This window comes from Lutra lutra, chromosome 2 (assembly GCF_902655055.1).
Source record: "Lutra lutra chromosome 2, mLutLut1.2, whole genome shotgun sequence".
NCBI lineage: Eukaryota > Metazoa > Chordata > Mammalia > Carnivora > Mustelidae > Lutra > Lutra lutra.
The window spans coordinates 199,207,724-199,230,949 of NC_062279.1; the positions used below are offsets into that span (position 1 = coordinate 199,207,724).

At 40.7% G+C, this 23,226-nt stretch overlaps 1 protein-coding gene across 1 annotated transcript; it reads left to right on the plus strand.

Annotated features, from left to right (window-relative positions):
* The first annotated feature begins 486 nt into the window (after positions 1-486).
* On the plus strand, positions 487-13,221 carry AMBN (ameloblastin). Its single transcript, XM_047719981.1, has 11 exons — positions 487-557; positions 1,697-1,765; positions 4,534-4,584; positions 5,878-5,925; positions 6,424-6,534; positions 7,945-8,181; positions 9,075-9,113; positions 9,378-9,437; positions 9,531-9,575; positions 9,973-10,017; positions 12,132-13,221. Exons 1-11 carry the CDS (start codon positions 543-545, stop codon positions 12,666-12,668), a joined length of 1,257 nt encoding a protein of 418 aa, XP_047575937.1. The 5' UTR covers positions 487-542; the 3' UTR covers positions 12,669-13,221.
* Positions 13,222-23,226: the final 10,005 nt, after the last annotated feature.

Here is a 23,226-nt window from a genome sequence, read left to right on the forward strand (position 1 = left end):
GAACATTATTTTATGTTTCCTTCTAGACTATGTGTGTGTTAGAGTAAGGGAGGGAGTTTACTTTTACGACAACAAATATGAGGGTGAATCTTGAAAACAGGCACTGGGTCACTAGCTTTATCTGCAAATAAAAACCTACACAAACAGATAATGGTTAATTTTACACCTATTTTTTGTATATATTCCCTTCAGCTCACCAAAATGATTGTCTTCAGAACTTGTGTCCAATTATTCCTTTATTGTCTTGCGTGCAGTTGAGTTCCCTGAATATATACAAGGGTTGGTTTACAGTTAAAAATAACGAGCCTCCACGGGGCCAATGTCCTTGCATGCAATAAAAGGGTGTGGGCTAATTACAGGAGCAGAGTTTGGTTTTTTCCCCGTTTCGCTCCACTTTGATTGGTGGATTGGCACTTTAAATAAAGGTTTCTGGTCTTCCCTGAATGAGAGATACAGAGAGAATCCTAGGCACAGTCCAGAAAAAAATTTAATCTTCTTAGAACTGTCTCGGTTGGCATCACCAGGCCCTGAGAACACAGTGCATGTCAGCATTGAAGGTAAAATGTGATTTTTATGATTTCCATGTGATTCCTATACATTCTTTTTTTCTATCTCTAGGTAGCTTTTATAAAGAGGATTTTTATATATCACCAGAAGCTGAATAATAGTTTATTGTAAACCATTAGCATGGTCCAGAAAAGACATGTCTTTTATACCCTATCAGCTAAGGAAAACAAATCTATAGACTTTTTTTTTCAACTGTTTGTTATTATTAGTCAGAGGGCCTAATTTAGAAAGGTATTAAAAGAATGAGCAAATCTCTTGGCTAGTCAGATTTCTGTTTGTGTAAGAGTAAAGAGGCTTTCAACTTACAGAATAAACTTAAAGAGATAATTCATTTTAGAAAGAGGAAAAGTCAGGGTACCTGGGTGGTTCAGTTGGCTAAGCATCTGCCTTCAGCTCAGATCATGATCCCAGGGTCCTGGGACCCCCGCATTGGGGGGACCCCGCTTCTCCCGCTGCTCCTACTTGCTTGTACTCTCTCTCCTGCTCTCTCTCACTCTCTCTTTCATAGATAAAAAATATCTTCCTAAAAATGAAAAATGAAAAGAAAGAGAAAAGCTCAATTGTGAGACATATTTCCCACTGATGTCAAAGGCGATTTAAAAAATCAGTGTATTCTTATTTTTAAAAAGATAGATTTGGCATGGTTATCTGGGTAACTGAAGCCTAGAGTCAGATGCTCTAACATACCTGCAAATAAAAGTTTGCTTTAAAATAATTGGTTGTATTATATTTTGAATGCATTTCAAAATTTACTCTGGAAAGAAAGTACATGGATGATATTTAATAGACCAAAATTTCACATAGTGGAAAGGGTTTTCAAAATCATAATTCATTTTACAAAATGGAATACAACATTTAAAGAGCACAGCACAGAATTTGTTCCTCAGGTTCATTTAGGTTGTAGCTCCATTAAAAAAAATTACTTAGATATTTTTTAATTGATTGCCAATTCATTCCAAAAACTAGCAAATACAAACAAGCTATTTAGAAACATTTAGTTGTATTTTTTGTTTTGTTTTTTGAAACTGTTTTGGCAGAACAGAGATGCAGCTCATTTGAAATATTGTCTTTTAACCACTCTGAAATAAAAATGCATCTGATTTAATTCTCTGACTTAACTCCGTTTCAGATCCCACTTTTCAAAATGAAGGACCTGATACTGATCTTATGCCTCCTGGAAATGAGTTCTGCTGTGCCGGTAAGTCAGAGTTTTTTAGACAGTGCCCTAAAAGGGATATTGTTGGATCCTAGGCAGTGCTGAAGGACGTGGCCTGAAGTCCGTGCATGGACGAATCTGAATTAACCCAGTGGCAGACTTTCTACTGAGTCAAAGTCATAGTTGCCTAGACATCAATCTTACCATCCAAAAGGAGTAATTCAAATATATAACTTTTCTATTCAAAAAGATATTATAATATTCCAAAGGCAATTTTGAAGTCTTACTCCATTCATTCAAAGATAAAGGACTTCTATAGCCTCCACAGGGCCAGGGCACCCTTTCATTGTCAACTACTTGCTACCTTTATGTAATTGAAATGGAGAAGAAATTCCTCCACAAAAGCAAAGTATGTCTTCTTCTGTCTTAAAAGAATATTAGCCAAGTTATGATGATTCCAAAACAGAGCTAAAGAGATCCATTTGAATCTAATAATTAATCAACAGATTTGTCTTATGGGGGAGATACTGTATGACTGAGAGCTTAAGTTTCTTAAGTCAAAACATGCCACGGCAATGGGGCTAATTGTGTGTTACAGTCGTACACCAGGTTCACTCTATCACTTATTGATCTGATTTTCTATGAATGCAATCCTCTAAGTCCTGAACTACTCTGCCAGTAGTATGTGTTTCTGTTTTCATGAAGACTTTCTTCAACTCCTATGTGCATGTGGCTGATATTGATTGAGCACTTGCCATGTACCCAGCAATGTGCTGGGCACTGGAGGGATGAAGGTAAATATGACGTGGTCTCCCCTCTTGAGGAACTAACTCATAGTTGGATTCCAATGAACTTTAAAATATTCCAGTTCCCTGAGAAAAGAGCTTAGCTACTTGGGTTTCTTAAAGTTAAATGTCTGGGAGGAAAGGGATAAAACTGTTTACAAGGATGAAAATCTCAATTCTACAAATAAAAGAGCTCTATTCTATTACCCAACATGAACCTTAAGTGAAAGAAAAATTGAAGCCGCCACCCTAGCTTGCTCTTCTGTGATACTGACATCGGGGTCAGCCTCAGCCATCAACTATCTGTCTAATACTTTGACTCCTTTGACACCTCTGGAACCTATGCTGGTCCACACCTGTGTCAATCAGGTGTCAATCAGGTGTCAAACAAGGGACACAATTGCTTGGGATTGCCAACTGACTGCCTGTCAAGTTAGGTGTTCTCCTTTTACTTCCTTGTTGGAAATGTATCCTCTGTGCATTTACATTCATGTAAATATTGTTTGAACCCTGACTTGGAGCAAATGGAAAGCAAAGTAGACTTTGTCCTGTAGTTGGATCTGTCCAGTGTACCCTATTTGTGTACTGGCCAATGAGAGGATGGAAGACTTTACTCTCGCAGTCCTCTCAAAGGCGAACAACCTGCTCATGTCCCCGCCACAAACACACACATCACTCTTCCTGTCTACACACCTGATCTTTTTCTCTGCATGGAGTATTTGTTACACATTTATAATTCCTTTCCTGTGATCCATTGCTAAAACTGAATTCTTTGGAGAAATTTGCACCAGAGGGTGAGGTTTTATCTGTATAAAAAAGTAAAAGGTGGAGGTTAGATAACATACTCAAGAAACTATCCCTGAACTTCTTACTCATAAAAAATAAATAATCCTAATATATTTAGTGGACACTCTGTCAGTATTTGGGGTATAAATGAAGGAAGGAAGGAGTTAAGACCCTGTGACTCTCAATAATAAGGATTTCCAAAGAACCAGAGACTGTCAAAATGTACCCTAATTCTTACTCCTCCATTCTCCATATTTTTCTACCAGTATTTGTGCATATTAATAGGGATTGCTTTAGAAAGAAAAATATCTCCCACTTTAAAAAGTGTATAAGTATATGGGTGCCTGGGTGGCTCAGGGGTTAAAGCCTCTGCCTTCGGCTCAGGTCATGATCCCAGGGTCCTGGGATGGAGCCTCACATCGGACCCTCTGCTCAGCAGGGAGCCTGCCTCCTCCTCCTCTCTCTTTCTGCCTGCCTCTCTGCCTACTTGTGATCTGTCTGTCAAATAAATAAAAATCTTAAAAAAATAAATAAATAAAAAATAAAAATAAAAAGTGTGTAAGTATAACTGTATTTTTAACAACTTTTAACAACTTTTAAATGAGCACATTAAGCACATTAAGTATAATGACACTTGATACTAGAATTTTTAAAATTTTATTTTAAATTTATTTTAAAAAATCATATCTTGGATATGACCCCAAAAATATAAACACAGATCAATAGATTTTTACATAAAATAACCTTTCATGAAAGATGACAGAGGATTTGTTGAATCCCCTTGAGTGGGTGGCAAGTTAGGTTTTGCATTTGGTTTTGCTGAATGCCATGATCTCAGCCACATTCCATTAACCAGAAGCAGGTAAGTTTGCCAAATGTGCAAGAAAATTAAGCTTAAGTTTGTCCCTTTTGTTTTCCCATGGGATAAATTTTTAGAATACAAAGTACTCTTGGTATTCTATTTTGTAGTTTTATTTTATTTCTTGTTTTCAATGTAACCTCCAACTAAATCAAATTTTACTGCATTAAGATACAAAGGATAGATGGTTCATGTGGAAACAAAATTATTAAATATGGTGTGAATTCCCCAAATGATTTAAATTCCTCTTTCTTCTGCTTAAAGGCTCAAGTCAAAAGCCCTCAGCTGACCTCTATGTACTGGGTTAGCTTTGTATTTCCAGAGTGCATTTAAGGAAGGTTCTCAACAGAGATCTCAAAATTATTCTTATTTCCATCTAGGTGTTTCCTCAGCAACCTGGGACACCAGGCATGGCTAGTTTGAGCCTGGAGGTATGTATTGTCAGTATAGTCCTAGAGAGAGAGAAACACCATGGGCTGGTTCTGTTTTCCTAGCTGGAAGTCAGGACTTGTCTAGAGAAGCTTCAGAGAAGTGTATGATATTTATTAGAGCCTCATATTATCATTTTACTGCGATTTTAAACTCTCAGGTATCTTAGGAATGTCATCTGTGTGTGAATCAGAACAATACTAATATTTAATACCTAATATATACTATATCTATATAATAACTATATTAACATAATTACTACATTAATTAAAACATTGTTCTGAAGCCACACATGGTTTATTTTTAATTCCATCACCTCATGGTATTTTATATGAAAATATTCCCATGAAGAAAATTTACCTTACAAAATGTAGTTGTTTATAAGAACTCCTATAGATCACACTAACCTTGTTCTATAGTTCTATAGTACCTGTTTCCTACCTTGTGTCTGCCTTCCTGCAGTTCTCATAACTAATAATAGTGCTTAGAAAAATCTCAGCACGATAGAAATATTTGACCATATCAATAGAAAATATTGACAGTTCTGAATAGAAAAATATTTCTGCTATCACAAATTTTACGTAAGACCTTGCAGAATTTATTTGTATCATGACAATCTGGGGGAATCAATACTTACATAGGCTAGAAGCTTATTTTGAAAGGAAGCTAATTTCATTGAGTTATTTTTTTTCTCACTTTCTAGCTTAAAAATCAACTCAAAGCACTCTAAATCGCTTCCCATTAAATTGAGATTGACTTTTCGTTGAATTGTCAGCATTCTTGGTCATCTATCCAGATGGTCACCATTTTCCCCAAGATTTTTTGTATTCATTATTCTTAGGCCTTTTTTATTTGGAAAGGAGGTAGGGTTTGTTTCGTTTTGTTTTGTCTTTTTTTGTTTGTTTGTTTGCCTATTTGGGGGCTGGATTTATAAAAGGCAAAATAAATTAAGTGGGGGGGGGAGTCAATGAAACAATATTCTCACAGTTAAATTTCTATTTTAATTGAATGAGCTATTTTCCAATGTTTCAATGAGAGCTCCACTTAAATGATAGTTTTTGTCTTATTTGATTAGTGATTTAAAAAGCAAGCTTACTAATTTAATGGCAATAACAACAACAATAGCAAAACCACACTTAACATTTCCACTTCTCAATAATGATTTGTGTCTATTTTTATTTTATTCAAAATGACCCACCACAAACTTTGTGCTAATAATACCGTATGTTGACAAGATAGTTGTATCATACAGAAAATATATGTGGCAAACGCTAACCCACTTTTTTTCTTGCTAGACAATGAGACAGCTGGGAAGTTTGCAGGGACTAAACATGCTTTCTCAGGTAAACCGCGTTTCAAATATCTCTTATTGCAAGAATTAATGGAGGTGGTGGTAGTGATATTAACAACATCATAACTCTTAAAATGTGTTAGTGAGTAGACATTATCCTAAATATTGGAAGAAAAAATGACTAACTGAAATAACCTAAAACAAAGTAAGATCCTGGGATGGGATGGTAGGTAAAACAATATGGAATTTTCTTGAGTAAGAAAAAAGCTCAAATTTTGTGCCATTAGTTTTATTAAACAGTCCAAAATATGGGGGCTTAAAAAGCTAAATGTCAAGTAAGTTTATGGAAATGTTGCAGTCTGGCTCAGAATGGAAGGGAAGTCTGTTGGAAGAGAATATTTACCCACCCATATTAAATTCACTGATGTCACACTTACTTGTGCTATCTCTACACTTTCTGTGGATTTTATAGAAAATGATAACCAAGTTTAAGCCAATACTGAAATAAAAGCATGTGGTCTTTTTTTTTTTCCCCCCTGCATGTCTTTAGTATTCAAGATTTGGTTTTGGAAAATCATTTAATTCTTTGTGGATGCATGGTCTCCTCCCACCACATTCTTCCTTCCCATGGATGAGACCAAGGGAACATGAAACTCAACAGGTAGGTTACTTATATCAATATGCTTGAAACTTCAAGCTTAAAAATATTCCCCTCTTGGTCTTCTCTAAATTGTCATAAACTAGCTACAGACAGATAATACTAATGAACAGAAAGTGATCCAAATAGTAATAAATCAAATCCTATAATTGTTTTTAGTACTTGGGAAATTTTTAAATAAAGTGGCCCAAACTTTCAACCTATTTATACGTTTATTTCACAAAGGAAGATACGGCCTCCAAAATATAGTAAGAGACTTACATTAACAACACAAACAATAACAACAGATAAACTGTCTTCAAGGTGGAAGCAGACGATGGCTTGGACAAACTCTCATTTTAGTCAAGATTTCCCAAATAATTATTCAAAACCGTGTTTAAAATGATGCCAAAGCCCTGGGTAAAATACCACAGACCCTGGAGCAATCAAAAATACATCCTTCAGTTCACCATCAGTTGTTAGGTGTCTGAGAAACGCATAAGCCCAACTGTAGAGTGGAAGTGAAAGTGAAAACGTTTAAGAATGGCTCCAAGGTCGATGAAGTTTCACATCCACCTGGGGGATAAGACAAGACACTGTAGGACAAGGTGCCAAACTGTGAGGAATAAGTAATAAAAGCCGTGGGCGTTTCGAGATACGCAGTAGCTGGAGAGGCAGAGCAGAGCCAGATTAAGGAGAGACTTCCAGGACACTCTGAGGATCTTGCAAAGGATTTAAAAATAACAGGGAGCCCTTCACCACAGTTAATTTCAAAAAAGGAACAAATAAACACGGTTGTTTTAACCAGAACCTTTGATTCCAGTAGGCTTTCTGTGACAAGCAGCATTACTCACTAATCCACATTTCACGGGACCATAAATTATGTTAATAGTGACTGTTTCTCCACTTGCTTGTTTCCAGAATGGACTCCATGATGCAGGATCTCGGCATTTTATTTAATAATTCATTCTCCTTTCATTAACAGAAAAATATATATTATTTACCTATGCCAGGCATTTGTTATGAACCATGTTAAGTCCAAGGCCAAAAAGACGAGAAACACATATTATTGTGTCTCAGTGGACTGGGGGCAAAGATAACTAACAAATCTCTGTGATCCAGTGAGAAAGTGGTAGAACAGACATGCCTGTAGGAACTCGGAGGAGGAAATGACAACTCCACCCGGAACTCCAATAGTTCTCCATGTTCTTGAGCACAGGTAGTCCCAAAGGAAGCAAGGGAGACACAACAGAACCCCCCAGATAACACTGCCTGCACATAAATGGGTGCTTCCTACATAAACATAGCCCCAAGACAATTCCCCTAGACTCTCCTGCAAGCAGAACTTTTCTCAAGCCCTTTGCTTTAGAACTTCTAAATACCACAGCTCAGAGAGCTCTCCCTTCCTGACACTCCTCTCAAATTTCTCTGCAGTATGAATATTCTTTGCCTGTGCATCCCCCACCTCTCCCATCGCAGCCATCCCTGCAGCCCCAACAGCCAGGACAGAAACCCTTCCTCCAGTCCGCTCTTGTGACCGACGTCCAGGACACAGCCCAGAAGGGAGGACCTCAGCCTCCGGTTTACCAGGGACAACCGCCCTTGCAGCAAGCAGAAGGGCCGATGGTCGAACAGCAGGTGGCGCCAACAGACAAGCCACCAAAAGCCGAGGTAATTCCCTTTCTCCGAAGTCAAATCAGGGTTCCCCACTAACTCAGAGAAGGAAAACTGATTTGCAGAGCCCGTTTCAATAATCAGAACTTTCAGGCATAATATACGACGATACAGATATGTTTTTAAGCAGTTGACATATCTGGGAGCAGGACATAAATTTCCATTCCTGTCCTTTGTCATCAGAGACAAGGCATGGGTCCTAAAAGATACCGTTCCTGTAAGATTGTTCCTTAGTTGCAAAAAGAGGAAAGCTTTCAGAGGAAATAGGACAGCCCAGAGAAGCCCGCTCTTCCTATCATCGGGATGTTTTTCTTTGTTGGAAGGGCTGAAAGACGTGATTGATCCCACAGCATTGCAAGTAGCATCTGGGATTATTATTTCTCTGGCTGGTAGAGAGAAGGTGATCATGTAATAACGTAGAGACAAGAGCAGTGGGAAGAAAGGAAGGTACCATGTAACAAGTATGTGGCAGGCGTTTGACAGTCCCCCATATCATCCTGATGACATTCTTATAAAGATAGATATTATCATCCTTTTTAAAAAGAAGACAGACTTTGACAAGTTATAAAATTTTCCCAGTATTACTGAATAATTCAGCGGCAGCACCAGGATTCAAACCAACCTGGCATGCTCTGATTCCCAAACTCATTACTTTCTACTCTGCAAAACAAAGCAAATTCGTGGTAGACAAGCCCTGTCTCCCGGCCCGTGCACTTGAGACATGACAGTAAAAGGCAATTGTTATCTCTTGGGTGTACTGTCCAAGACTAAATGAAAGTGAAAATCAGGAAACTCATTTTAGATTGTTTTCTCATAGTCATAAATAAGGTAAGAGTGTATCCAGTTCTATTTTTATGGGTTAGTAATTTTCATGTTTATCTGTGATACAGCTACCAGGAATGGATTTTGCTGATCTGCCGGGCCCATCAGTAAGTACAGATCTCAGTGAGACACTTTCTTGGGGGAAATATCTATACTTCAAGAAAGAAGAGTGCAAAATGTTAATTGCCCCATTTATCCATGAATATGAAGTATAATGCTTTCCTTTGTTCTCTTAAATATTAAATACTTATTTGTTATGCTAATGCACCAGAAAATGCTATTTCCTGTAACTCTTAGAAATGGCCATAATGGGAGGCTTTCCTAAGTTATAGCAAAAATGAATTACTGATTCTGATTTCTACCACTTAAAGGTGTTCCAAATAGCCCGTTTGATATCTCGGGGACCAATGCCACAAAATAAACCATCGCCAGTAAGTTTTTTAAAAATAGGTCTTTGCCTACAATTTACTTAAAATTTTATCTTGGAAAATGCATTTTATAATGATTATTGCATTTATATTTAGCTTTATCCGGGAATATTTTACATGTCCTATGGAGCAAATCAACTGGTAAGTCTGTATCCTACAAAAAATACCATTTTAAATTAAATGTTATCTTAAGAGCTAAAATTACAAAATCTAGGCCTCACACAAAAGAGTCCATATTCTCTGAACGCCTAAATGGGCAACTGAAATGGCAAGGAGCCATACTTTCTATTTTAATAACTCTGGCCAGACACGCGCACGCACACACACGTAGCGGCCTTAAAGAAAAGGTGCATTTTCTACCTGAATTATCCAAATTGTCACATTTATTCAATAATGACTCATCTCTCCACTTTACTCTGCTTCTGGGCATAGCATTAACATTAAGTCTTCAGGAAAAGCTAAGTGACTTTTAACTTTGTCTTGAGTAGCTAATAGGATAATAGGAAGCTGCTATTGATGCCTGTTTCTTTCTGAACAGAACGCTCCTGCCAGACTTGGCATCATGAGTTCAGAAGAAATGGCGGTGAGTAATGTCTTCAAATTCTTATTAAAATAGTGGTCTGGGGAGAGTAGTCACAGATGACTTCCTGCAAGAGGCATTGGCCGTGAATGTCATTGAATATACTGCACAGGACTCCAGATGGTTCGACTCCAAAACCAAAAACTTGATTCTTATGCAACAGGCAAAGATTTCCCCATGTTTCCCATATCATCATTTCTGAGCAATGACCATTCTAGAACATGGGATTTGCCCCATTTCTTGAATATGAGCAGGGGAGAAACCACTCTTGAAAAGCCATTATCACTGAATAGCATATGCTCAAACCAAAAGAAGAGATATATCATTTGTACAGAATTCCCACTTCCTCTTGGACTATTAACCCCTCGAGACAACAGTTCAACTGCGCTGCAAGTCATTTAGACCTCAAAATTGAGAGGTCAAAAAGAAGAAGAAAATGAACAAGTTTATATATTGTCTCATGCTCACTACAAGTGTAGTTCCCCATCTGTCACCATACAACACTTCACAATGTTATACACATGAAACCAACGTGACATTGGGTGTCAACTATATTCAGATTGAAAAAAAAAAAAAGAAAAGAAAACCAACCAATGTGATCAGTATAAAATCCAAAGTGCATGAATGAGTTCATGTGAGGATATTCTTTTTCTACTATCCATGCATATGACCACTTTGAAATTTGAGACCGATAGACTTACACAATTTTATATTTTCCCTCAGCGATTTCTACCAGTTACATCTGTTAGAGCACAAATCAAGACAAGCACCATACTAAATTAAGTCATTATCCACTGCAGTCCTATCAAATTAATAAATACAGATACACGCTATCAGTGACAGAACACTCACATCCCAACATTCTAGAGGGCCTTCTGTGAACTAAATGCATAGAAAGACGCTACAGAGGCAACAAAAATTAGATAAGGTTCCTGTTTTCAAGGAGCTTACTGTCTCACCAATAGAAAATGTAGATATAAGGGCAGATAGTGTCAAAATGATGGGATAAAGGGCAACAGGGCTATGAGAGAGGGAGGAGGGAGAGGAAGTTAGCCCAGCCTAGGGGCTCAAGGAGATGATATGAGAGGGGAGATGTAGAGAGTGGAGATCCAGGGGAAGGTAGGAGAAAAGAATACTGGATCCACATACCACCAACTCAACTGGCCGAAAATTCAAGCGAGTATTAATTATCATCTTATAATTTTAATTAATTTATAGTCTGCCTCAATTTATAGTCTGCTCAAAAGATTTTGCTGCAGCTTATGAAAAAAAAACCCACAATAAATGTAACCAAAAATTGAAGATAAAATTTTAAATGAGTCAAAATTGTAAGAGAGATTACAAAATGCAAGTTATAAGATTCTGCACAGTCACTGTAAATAGCCCAAGATGTTGGGTTGGGCATTTTTGACAGCAAAGGCAGAAAAAGGAAATATGGTCAGTTCTACAATTCTAACTGTCCACAGGAAGAAAATATTTCCACCCCTCCGGAGACATCAAGCTTCTTTTTCTTCACATGTTCTGAAAGAAAGAAAGGGAGGGAGGAAGAAAGAAAGGGAGGGAGGAAGGAAGGGAGGGGGGTGGATTGAGGGAGGGAGGGAGAAAGGAAGGGAGAGAGATTAAGAGAGAGGAAGGAAGGAAAGAAGGAAATCTTATGTGAGGTTTCATTTATTTTAGAAATGATGTTGACCTAGTTCTCTAAAACATCCCTCAACAAACTCAGCAACAGATCCATTTTTCTTTGTTTTATGATGGTATTGTCTATTTTGCCTGCCTATTGTATTCTTAAAATTAAATTCAAACTATCTTTTGCCTATAGCCTGGCTTCTGCCCTGCTTCTCCACATCTCTCCTTCTCCCGCTTTCATCCAGACATGGCAAAGGGTGTCCCCCTGTCTTTCACAGAAGTGAGCAACCAGAAAAGTACAAGGTCCTCTCCTTTCTATGTCAAAGCCATTTTAGTGAGAAGTGTGCTCACACAAAGCTCTCAGTCAGCTTGTGTGAACTGTTTCCTATCAGCTTTTTGTGGTTTCTTGGTGAAGCTGACCACGTATGATTGCACAGTATACTTCATCATATGTGATAATGGTGTCTTCGGTCAATGGTTTTTTTCCCCAGGGAGGCAGAGGAAGCCCCATGGCCTATGGAGCCATGTTCCCAGGATTTGGAGGCATGAGGCCTAACCTTGGAGGGATGCCCCACAATCCAGCTATGGGTGGAGACTTTACTCTGGAATTTGACTCCCCAGTCGCCGGAACCAAAGGCCCTGAGAAGGGAGAAGGAGGTGCCCAAGGCTCCCCTTTGACTGAGGTCGACCCAGCCAATCCAGAAAACCCAGCTCTCCTTCCAGAGGTAGCACCTGGTGCCCTGGGAGGGCTTCTTGCTCATCCAAAGGGCAACGACCCCAACATGGCAAGAGGCCCAGCTGGGCAGAGTGGGGGACCCCTCAGGGTCACCCCAGCAGACGCTGACCCACTGATGACCCCTGGATTAGCTGATATTTATGAGAACTACGGTGCTGATGTGACCACACCTCTGGAAGAAACGCCCACAGATACCACAGCGATCCCAGACACTCAGCAAACACTGATACCAGAAAACAACGCACAGCAGCCCCAGATTATGCACGATGTGTGGCATTTCCAAGAGCCCTGAGAGCCTGGAGATTATCAGCTACCTTCTGTATGCACAAGCTCCCCAGCTTTGTCCCCATAGTATATCTTTTTGCTAACACACTTTCTACCCTTCTGCAGCAAAGGCATTGAAAATGCTAAGCATATATTAATAAATATAAGTGGCTAGAAATAGTGTAGGTCCCCTTTTTGCTTTCACTCTCTTACTGAAATAAAATGTGTTGACCGTCTCTATGATTTAGAAACACTATTAATGACATTAGAGCAAGTCTAAGGGTCTCTGCATTGGAAAATCACTGTTTCTCAGCTGTCTTTGGTATTCCAGAATTTCTCTAACTAGCATGACACTGTTATATCCAGGAAATGTGACATTGCTTCAGAAATGTTTCTCTAGGCAAAGGCACATATTTGCAGAATTATGAGATATATCATCCAAACATTAGTAAACAGGGATTGGTGAGCAATCCCTGACTGGTATTACTACGTTTGGTATATTGGATTTAAAATTCTCATTTGTAGAGTATTTTATTTAATCTAGTAAAAACACTTAGCCTGTTTTAAATAAAGAATTTTTCTCATTGGAAAATATCAGGAATTATACGTTCATTATTTACATATATTCAAATGGTTAAGAAAGGCATATGCATTCCCTACTCATGCTACTCTTTAGCCCATTTTATTTGAGTTGTTCATTCTTTCATGGAAAGTTTACTGAGTATCTACCAATGTCCCGGGCCCTGGCTAGGCAACAGGGACACAGTCCCTTCCCTAGTGCTTACAGTGGGAATGTTTGGACAGCAGACAATCACAATTTGTTCTGCTGTAGAAACAGCCACTCGGACCAAATCACCTACTTAACATATATTATCTCACAACAACACTGCAAAGTAGATATTCCCAACCCCACAGCACGTGTGAAAAGTGCTATGAAAATGCCAAGCCCGGGGTGCCCCCGAAGCCACAGAAGCCTAAGAAGCCTTGGAGGGTCTGGGAGGGGTCAGATGAGTTTTCTCAGAACAGTATTGAAAGCATTTGCAGAACAAGGCCTCCAAGAGGAAGAAACCCAAGAAGAGTCATGTGGGTGCCGTGTGAGAATTAGCTCATTCCTGTGAATTGCTCTGGATAAAAAGGGAACCAGAAAATGATTGTTACTTGTCACTGAAGCTAGGTATGGGTCAGTCAGGACTATTGGCCTAAATGAAGAGGTTCTGAGACCAGATCTGATCGCCTGTGGAAAGTAGCTTCCTGCCCCATTCTGAGCACCTCCTCCCCAGTTGCCTGGCCAGCTCTTAGACTCTACAGAACTCAGAACCCCCTCTATCCCCTATAGAGATTCTGGGGATACAGCCCAGGAAAGACGCTCTGAGGCCTCCAGACCTTGGATACTTCAGGAGTCTTAGCAGGAGCACAAAGGCACCCCCTGTTGTCTCCCTCTTTTCAGGCAGAGCTCTGCTCACCCCCACTCTGTGGCGGGAGACCTGCAGGTTACAATTCAGTGTGTGTCTTCTGGCAGCTCCGGCAGAGGTGTGAGGGCAGGAAAATGAGGTCCACGTGAGCCAGCAGACGCCCACTGACACTCCGTAGCAGGCCAGACCATCTCCGACCAGAGTGCAGTAAAAGACGTATGGACAGATCTGGGTTCGACCTTCATCTATGAGCCTTTGGAAGTGAGACTTACTTCTCTGATCCTGTGTTTTCATTTCTGTAATGGAGCTACGACCCAACCCACCTCCCAAGGTTGTTGTGAGAACTATAGGACATGAAGTTCTCAGAGAAAATCGCTGAGTCCCAGCAGTTTCCTCCTTTTCCTACTGGTCCTTCTCATGAAGAGAACCCAGCAAGAGAGCAGCAATGAGAAGGGAACTGAATTGTTCCTGTTATCTGATGAATTGTGCTTTTCCACGTACACTCCGCACACCACCGGCTGCTTCTTTGCAGTTGAGAGTGTGCATTTGTGAGATCGCACATGCTGGTTTCCCTGGTGAATGTTGTCATACCAAGGGCTCAAAGGTGGCCTCCCTATTGGCAGACCAGGCACTGAACAGCACTGATAGGTAGATCAGCTTTGACCGGGGGATACTGTGTTGTTGAGCCCTTGAATAACCTCTCTCCCTGCCACCACATCCACCTCAAACACGGGTCCAGTGAGCAAGCACCAAGTTGGCCAAGGATAGAGGCTAAATGTCACCCACAGGAGCCACCCTAATTATTGAGAATTCCTCCACGATGGCTCCCCTCTATCAGGCATTTACATGAGAAACAAATATTTTCATAATAATGAGAAACAAATATTTTCATAATACATCCCATCGCGGGAGGCCCATGCTGATAGCTTGCCGTCTAGACCTCCTTATGGCCAATTTTCCAATTTTACTCTTCAAGGCCCTAACCCACTGAGCAATATGGCACTGAGGCTGAGGCAGGATGAATCTATCTCAGGCCATCTCTCCTTCCAAACAAAATAGACAACCAGACATACCTTTCAGTGTCCTGCCCACTGAGCAGGATTGTGGCACCCTGACTGTGCACTTGCAGCTGATGCTAGAATCCCATACAGAAATCCACAAACCAGGGGCACACTTTTTCCTCTCCATTAACCGATCGTCGATGGGGAAGCCATGAAATTGATTCTCCAAACTGGGACAATTTTGATAATGAAAAGACGTGTCATAGGGCACCTGGATGGCTGAGTCCCTGGGCATCAGCCTTCAGCTCAGGTCATGGTCTCAGAGTCCTGGGATGGAGCCCACATTGGGCTCCCTGCTCAGTGGGCAGCCTGCTTCTCTCTCTCCCTCTGCCTGCCACTCCCCCTGCTTGTGCGCTTGCTCTCTATGTCTCTCTCTCTCTCTCTCTCTGTCAAGGGAATATATAAAATCACTTAAAAAAAAGAAAGAAAGAAAAGTGGTGTCATGAATGATAAATGAATGCTGACAACGGGTATAAACCAGTACTACCTAGGGCAAAGCGGGACATCTGTTTTCGGGTCTTTATTTTGTTTTGGTTTATCTGTCTTATGGAATCCCCATGAAGCTAGAGGTGTGCATTGAGGGAAAGGCATCCAGGTCACAAAAAGGAAGTATGTGGAAGTCTGACTCACCTGCTTGTACAATTTGCCAGAGTCCTCCAGGGCCTGCTGAAACCTGGCGTCATATCCACCATCTCCACGTACAGGGGATGCTGCTGCCCGTATTCTGTTTTACAATTTCAGTGGAACATATACCACCCAGTTCAACAAGCAACTCAACATTATCACTTGGCATCCCATAGTCAGGCACACTGTCTCGATCAGGGTCCAGCAGTAAGGCAAGAACTTCTTTTCACAAAGAAGACTCCGAAGTTCTGTGCTGTTACTCCCCTGCTAGGACAGAAAATTCCCTACAGCCACTGATAGTTCCCATCCATGTGGGTCCCTGAGTCAAAATGCCCCAGGGACAGGGACACCTAGGCTACGGCATGGACCCCTTTCTTGCGCTAAGTTCTGCTCAAAACTGGCAGGCTTTTGAGTGATATGTGTTATCTTCGAAACACAAAGAAGTCCAACAAGCACTCTGGTTTCTCTTTCTGCAGGGCGGTGGAAGCGGCGGCAACTTGCTCTCCACTTTAGTTCTCCTGACATGGCCCAGACAACCCGACCTCCAGAAATGTCAGCATCCCTGTGAAGTTGTGCCATATTTATCTCCCACCTTCCAGCTTGTGGTTTATGCCAACCAGAACCTGATGAGCTGTGCCTTCAGTGTCAGGGACTAGCATGGCTCCTATGGGATAGAAAGATGGTCCAGCAACCTTAGGACTGTGTTATGACAGACTGTAAGAAAAGTGACACAGTCCTGAGGCAACACAGTAAAAGTTTGTGTTGTCCCTGACTTTTTTTCTTTTTTTTTTTTTTTGGCTTTGTAAATGTATAATTTTTTAAGTTTAAATCCAATTAATTAACACATAGTGTATTATTAGTTTCAGAGGTAGAGCCCAGTGGTTCATCAGTCTTATATAATACCCAGGGCTTGTTACATCATGTGCCCTCCTTAATGTCCCATCACCCAGTTACCCCATCCCCCCACCCACCGCCCCTCCAGCAACCCTCAGTTTGTTTCCTATGATTAAGAGTCTCTTATGGTTTGTCTCCCTCTCTGACTTTGCCTTGTATTATTTTTCAATCCATCCCCCGTGATCTTCTGTCTTGTCTCTTAAATTTGACATATGAGTGAAATCATATGGTATTTGTCTTTCTCTGATTGACTTATTTCACTTAGTATAATAACCTCTAGTTCCATCCACATTGTTGCAAGTGGCAAGATTTCATCTTTTTGATGGCTGAGTTGTATTTCATTGTATAGATACACCATATCTTCTTTATTCATTCAACTGTTGATGGACATCTGGGCTCTTTCCATAGTTGGGCTATTGTGGACATTGCTGCTATAAACATTCGGGTGCACGTGCCCCTTCGGATCACTACATTTGTATCTTTAGGGTAAATACCCAGTAGGGCGATTGCTGAGCCATAGGGTAGCTCTATTTTCAACTTTTTGAGGAACCTCCATGCTGTTTTTCAGAGTGGCTGCACCAGCTTGCATTCCCACCAACAGTGTAGGAGGGTTCCCCTTTCTCCACATCCTCTCCAACAACTGTCATTTCCTGAATTGTTAATTTTAACCATTTTGACTGGTGTGAAGTGGGATCTCATTGTGGTTTTGATTTGTATTTCCCTGAAGCCAAGTGACATTGAACACTTCTTCATGTGTCTGTTGGCCATTTGGATGTCTTTGCAGAAATGTCTGTTCATGTCTTCTGCCCGTTTCTTGATTGGGTTATTTGTTCTTTGGGTGTTGAGTTTGATAACTTCTATATAGATTTTAGATACTAGCCCTTTATCTGATGTGTCATTTGCAAATATCTTCTCCCATTCTTTCAGTTATCTTTTGGTTTTGTTGACTATTTCCTTTGCTGTGTAAAAGCTTTTTAGCTTGATGAAGTCCCAAGTTCATTTTTGCCTTTGTTTCCCTTGGCTTTGGACACATGTTTAACAAGAAGTTGCTGTGGGTGAAGCCAAAGGGGTTCCTGACTGTGTTCTCCTCAAGGATTTTGATGGATTCCTGTCTCACCTTTAGCTCTTTCATTCATTTTGAGTCTATTTTTGTGTGTGGTGTAAGAAAATGGTCCAATTTGATTCTTCTGTGTGTGGTTGTCTAGTTTCCCCATCACCACCTGTTGAAGAGACTGTCTTTTTTCCATTGGACATTCTTTCCTGCTTTGTTGAAGATTAGTTGACCATAGAGTTGAGGGTCCATTTCTGGGCTCTCTATTCTGTTCCATTGATCTGTGTCTGGTTTTGTGCCAGTACCATACTGTCTTGATGATTACAGCTTTGTAATAGAGCTTGAAGTCTGGAATTGTGATGCCTCCAGCTTTGGTTTTCTTTTTCAACATTCCTTTGGCTATTCAGGCTTTTCTTTTATGGCTCCATACAAATTTCAGGATTATTTGGTGTAGCCCTGTGAAAAAAGTTGATGGTATCTTGATCGGGATTGCACCAAATGTATAGATTGCTCTAGGTAGCATAGACATTTTAATAATACTTGTTTTTCTAATCCATGAGCATGGAACATTTTACCATTTTCTTTGTGTCTTCCTCAAATCCTTTCATGAGTGTTCTATAGTTTTCAGAGTACAGATCCTTTGCCTCTTTGGTTAGGTTTATTCCCATGTATCTTATGATTTTTGGTTCAATTGCAAATGAGCTTGACTCCTTAATCTCTCTTTCTTCTGTCCATTGTTAGTGTACAGAAATGCAACTGATTTCTGTGCACTTTATCCTGCCCCTTTGCTGAATTTCTGTATGAGTTCTAGCAATTTTGGGATAGAGTCTTTTGGGTTTTCCACATTGAGTATCATGTCACCTGCAAAGAGTGAGAGTTTGACTTCTTCTTTGCCAATTTGGATGCCTTTTATTTCTTTTTGTTGCCTGATTGTTGAGGCTAGAGCTTCTAGCACCATGCTGAACACCAGTGGTGAGTGTGGCCATCCCTGTTGCATTCCTGACCTTAGAGGAAAAGGCCTCAGTTTTTTCCCATTGAGAATGGTATCCACTGTGGGCTGTTTGTATATGGCTTTTGTGATATTGTCCCTGCCTTTTAAAAACAAACCGCTTCTGATATTTTTTTACTGATTGCAACAGAAAGAAAGCATCTGCTGGATCAATAACTACATACTAGGTGCCATGGATTATGCTGATTTGCTCCAATAAAGGTGCCATATCTACAGCCATCTACAACTGGCATCATCACCAACTGAGTTTGCAATAATCTGCAATGATTTCCCATCACCCATAAACCTTTTGCAAGAGCCAAACAAGTGAGTTAAATGGGGATGTGGAGAGATACCTTCCCTGTATCCCTCGAGTCTTCAGTGGTGACACTAATCTCTGCAACTTCCCCTACAGGACTTATTGTCTTGTTGGCGGCATTGCAAGAAAGGGGACAGTTCCAGGAGCTTCCTTCTTACCATTATAGCTTTCCTTCCATTGACGTAGGAAACTATGTGGATTTCTGCCAGTTATCACATACACCTATTCTCACTGTACATTCTGGGACTGGAAAAATAATTATAAGATAGATCCATTGGATCGACTGCCAGATGGATAGGGACTAAGATTCCATCTGTCATTTGACTTCTTTAAGCTTGAATTGATAAACTATGAAGGCATTGCAGGTTCAGAACTACCATTTAATAACCTGTTTGCAGATTGGGTATTTTCCCTCTCCACCCCCCCATCCCATACACCCTAGGAAACTGCTTTAGGTTCCTCTGGAAGAGGCTTAGGGAATCTTCCATGGCATATATATGTAGTCTTTTCTCACAGAGACCTGGTGTCCCCTCAGGTGAGGGGTTGGGAACTAAATAAGACACCATGAATCCTACCAGGTGATTTGAGTTAGGCTCAGTGAATAATAACCTTTTGTCTTTTCACATCAAACAATATTTTAATGAATGTCCATCTATTTTTACCTAGAAACCCATCATCTAGTAGTTATCATCACAGATAGCTGTTGATCAAAGAACCCTGCTTCCCATTCCAGCCTGCGGCCTCTCGTGATAATCCCATCACCCCTCACCTGGCCTCTCCTGTCACAGAATCCTATATTTCGCATTGAGACTCCCAAAGCAGCATTCCCCCATCCACGTATCCACCCTCCAGAGGATAAAACTACAGAGGTCTTCATTATGCCTTAGTGAAGGAAGTGTTTTCTGGCACTTCCTGGGGAGAGAAGGGAGGAGAACTTATCTGGAGTGGTAAACATAACAGATCCACGGTGCCCGTGTGTCTCAGGGGTCACATGCCTGCCAATGGTAAAATATTTATGTAGTAAATACATAATAATAATTTTTACGTAGTGCATAAATAACTTTATTTTTACTTAGATCAAGCGATGCTGGTTTCCCATTCACAGATGCAAAAATGAGGTTCCTTTAAAAATAAATTTTTTCAGTGTTCAAATAAAAATATTAGGTAGATAGCACAGGTTATAATAAGACATAATAATCACAGAGGCAATACATAAATGACTATGTACATGAATGAAATTTGGGAAAACACTGATTTAATTCACTTTTCTCACCTATGGATGAGAAGACTCGGTGCCACAAGAGTAATGTTTTCTTTTCAAGTTCTAATTGCTGTTAGAGGCTGAAGAACCCAGGCCTCAGAAGCTCCATTCAGGGTTCTCCCCCACACACCGCTCAGAGCAGTTGAGCATTCATTTGAGATCCTAACAAAAGCTATGAGACACCTTTCCTTTAAAAAAAATAAGTAAATAAATGGAAAGAGTGCGTAAAATTCTGCCAAAAATTTCAGTGATTACTCAGATGGCCCAAAGTGTAATCATTCAAATACCCACCCGTACATGGTAGTGCATGAGCTGAAGCGAATACTCCCACTCCCCCAGACTCACAATCTGAATGTCTTTAGAACTTGAACATACTTCTCTTTGGGAAAATAAATCTCAAATACATAAAAGCTTTGAATCCCTAAACACATCCCGCTTCCATCCGAAACTGCTCATCACTAAAGGGTTGCCTTGTACAGACAAAGTGCAGCGACCAGCCAAATGATGTCAACACAGACGGTGCTGTGTTTGGCAAGGCAGGAGACCAAACCAGAAGTTTAGACAATTCCTTTCTTCCACAAGCACTAGAGACTGGAGAGAGAGCAGAAGTACCCCACGGCAACCACATGGCTCGGAAGCCAGACGTTAGAAACACAGTCCCCAAGCGCTGAGAAACGGTCATTATGGGGCCGTTGGTCATAACACGCTTGCTGATGCCTTCAGCTTTCCGCTGCACTTTCATCTTTCCCCAGGCTTCAGCAGCTTTCGACCCAGAGACCCACCTAACAACAGGGTTGAAAATGACTTAAAGATTAGCTGCAGTGAGCGCAGGGAAGGAAATGAGTGTGGGTTTCCCAGAGTGGATGGGGATTTACATTCTAATTTATTCACAAACTAGAAATGTGCAGGTGATATTTAAAGATGGGTTTGGAGAAACTGACATAACAAAGGTCAACCCTAGAGTTAAGTGTCTGGCACACTCTGAACATCATTTCAACATGATCGTCTAGGGCTGTGCGGTCTCTGTGCAGCGAGGAGGGCTGCGTCCAGGAGAACCAAAGCTACGGCAGCGACACAGGCAGCAGCCCTGGCAAAAATGGAAGACAGAAAGGAAGAGGGAAAGACAGAAGGAAGGAAAGAGGGACACAGAGAGAGAATGGGAGGGAGGGAGGGAGGGAGGGAAGGAGGAAGGAAGGAAGGAAGGAAGAAACCCTGACTGAGAGGGTCTCTCTGTCTGGGATTTCTAGGGCTTTCTTTCGTATCCACCCAGTGCACAAATATGCCAAGTGAGCTACTTTCAAGCCAAGTTTATGAAATGTAGTTTTCCCTTTAACAGCAGATTTTCAAAAACATAGTATTTGCTTTTTTTTTTTTTTCAGTTTTAGAAACATTAGCACAAAGCATACATTTTTGTGGACGACATCACAGCAGGTCGCAGGACTGTACCCTAGCCCAGTCTTCTGGAAAACATGTTTGCTCAACAAAGCTTCCAGCGAACACCATGCATGAAGCCCTGTTCTAGGCATTAGGAAAACAGCAGCAAGCAGAAGGTCAAACGTGTGATACAGTGTCAAGCAATGACAAGCCCCGTGATGAAAGCCAAAGCAGGGGGAGTAAGAAAGAGGAAGAAGGGAAGACAGGGTGGTCGGGGAGCGCTCCCTGAGGAGGTGACATTTGAATGCAATGGTTTCAAAACTGAAAGGTCCTTAGAGAAAAACTAGTCATACACACACTTTTAAAGTCTTAAAAATAGAACACTGAATTCTAAAGAAGCTGAGTAACTTGTTCAAGGTGACACAGAGAAGACTAGGGGACCCACAGTTGGAAGCGAGCCTGAAGAAAGCATTTCTAGTCTGGTACCCTCCGCTACCTTCTACCACAATCTAGGGCGCCTTCCTAATCTGGGTGTTGTACAGATGAAAGAAAACACATAGATTAACCCTCACTTTATGCCTGGATTTCATATGAACTTGAAAACATTAGTTCTTACACAAATACTATACAGCAATAGAACATAATAGTCTAAATCCCAATTCTGTCCTTCCTGACCGTGACCCCATTACTTAACCTCTCTGTGCCACAACTTCCTTATTGAAAACAAAACACTCAAGGGTAAAAGAGGTAATGACTTGCATATTAGGAGCCCAATAAATACTAGGTATCACTGTGCTTTTTAGAACTGCTGATGTATATAATATCATCTATCATGACTACTAGGACAATGAACTATGTGTTTTATATTTGTTTAAAATCTGCCTCCCCTGCTAGCTCTCTGCTGGATAAGCTTTCTGGTGGCAGGACTATATTTGTCTTTTTCCCTCAGTGTTCCCAGACCCCAGAACAGTACCTGACTCAGAATGTGCTCAAGAAGCATATACTGAATAAATTAATGAGTTTAAAATGCACAATTACCATAGTCATTGGAAAGGAAGTAAAGCCGATGAGACTTTTGCCAGGAAAAGCTGCCAAATCCCACTTTGACTGGATGAGGCTTTAATGTAGAACTTGTTATTTGTTGTCACAAGAGAGGGCTTTAAGTAAGCCACAGCCTGGCTTTACTTTACACAAGCAGCTTCCTCTATGTGGCCCCTACTTCATATTCCCCACAGCCATGTGTCAGAAGAAGCAAGCTTAGTTAAGCTGCTGCAATGTTCTAAATCCATTCAGCTAAGATGTTCAGAGCACCTTCTCGGCCCCGGCACTCTGTCTAGCCCCTAGAGATGCAATGGCACCAAGACGAATCGGTCATTCAGATGCTGTGGGAAATGCTCCGATCTAGAAAAGGACTCAAAGCACAGAAAAGTTGACTCTGCTGGGAGAGAAGAGGGAAGTTTCACAGAGGAGAGGATTTTTCAGCTGGCTCTGGAAAGATACAGTTTTCCAAGTGGAAGAAGAAAAGCAGGAGCTCTAGGCTCAGGAAACCACATTTGCAGATGGGCAAATCTGTGGAGAAGAAATAGAACAATATGGCAAGAA

Excerpts from the sequence above, each read along its gene's own strand:
- AMBN (XM_047719981.1), top strand. Across the intron at positions 1,766-4,533 it reads AAATGAGTTCTGCTGTGCCG|GTGTTTCCTCAGCAACCTGG; the intron begins GTAAGTCAGAGT and ends ATTTCCATCTAG. Across the intron at positions 4,585-5,877 it reads TGGCTAGTTTGAGCCTGGAG|ACAATGAGACAGCTGGGAAG; the intron begins GTATGTATTGTC and ends TTTTCTTGCTAG.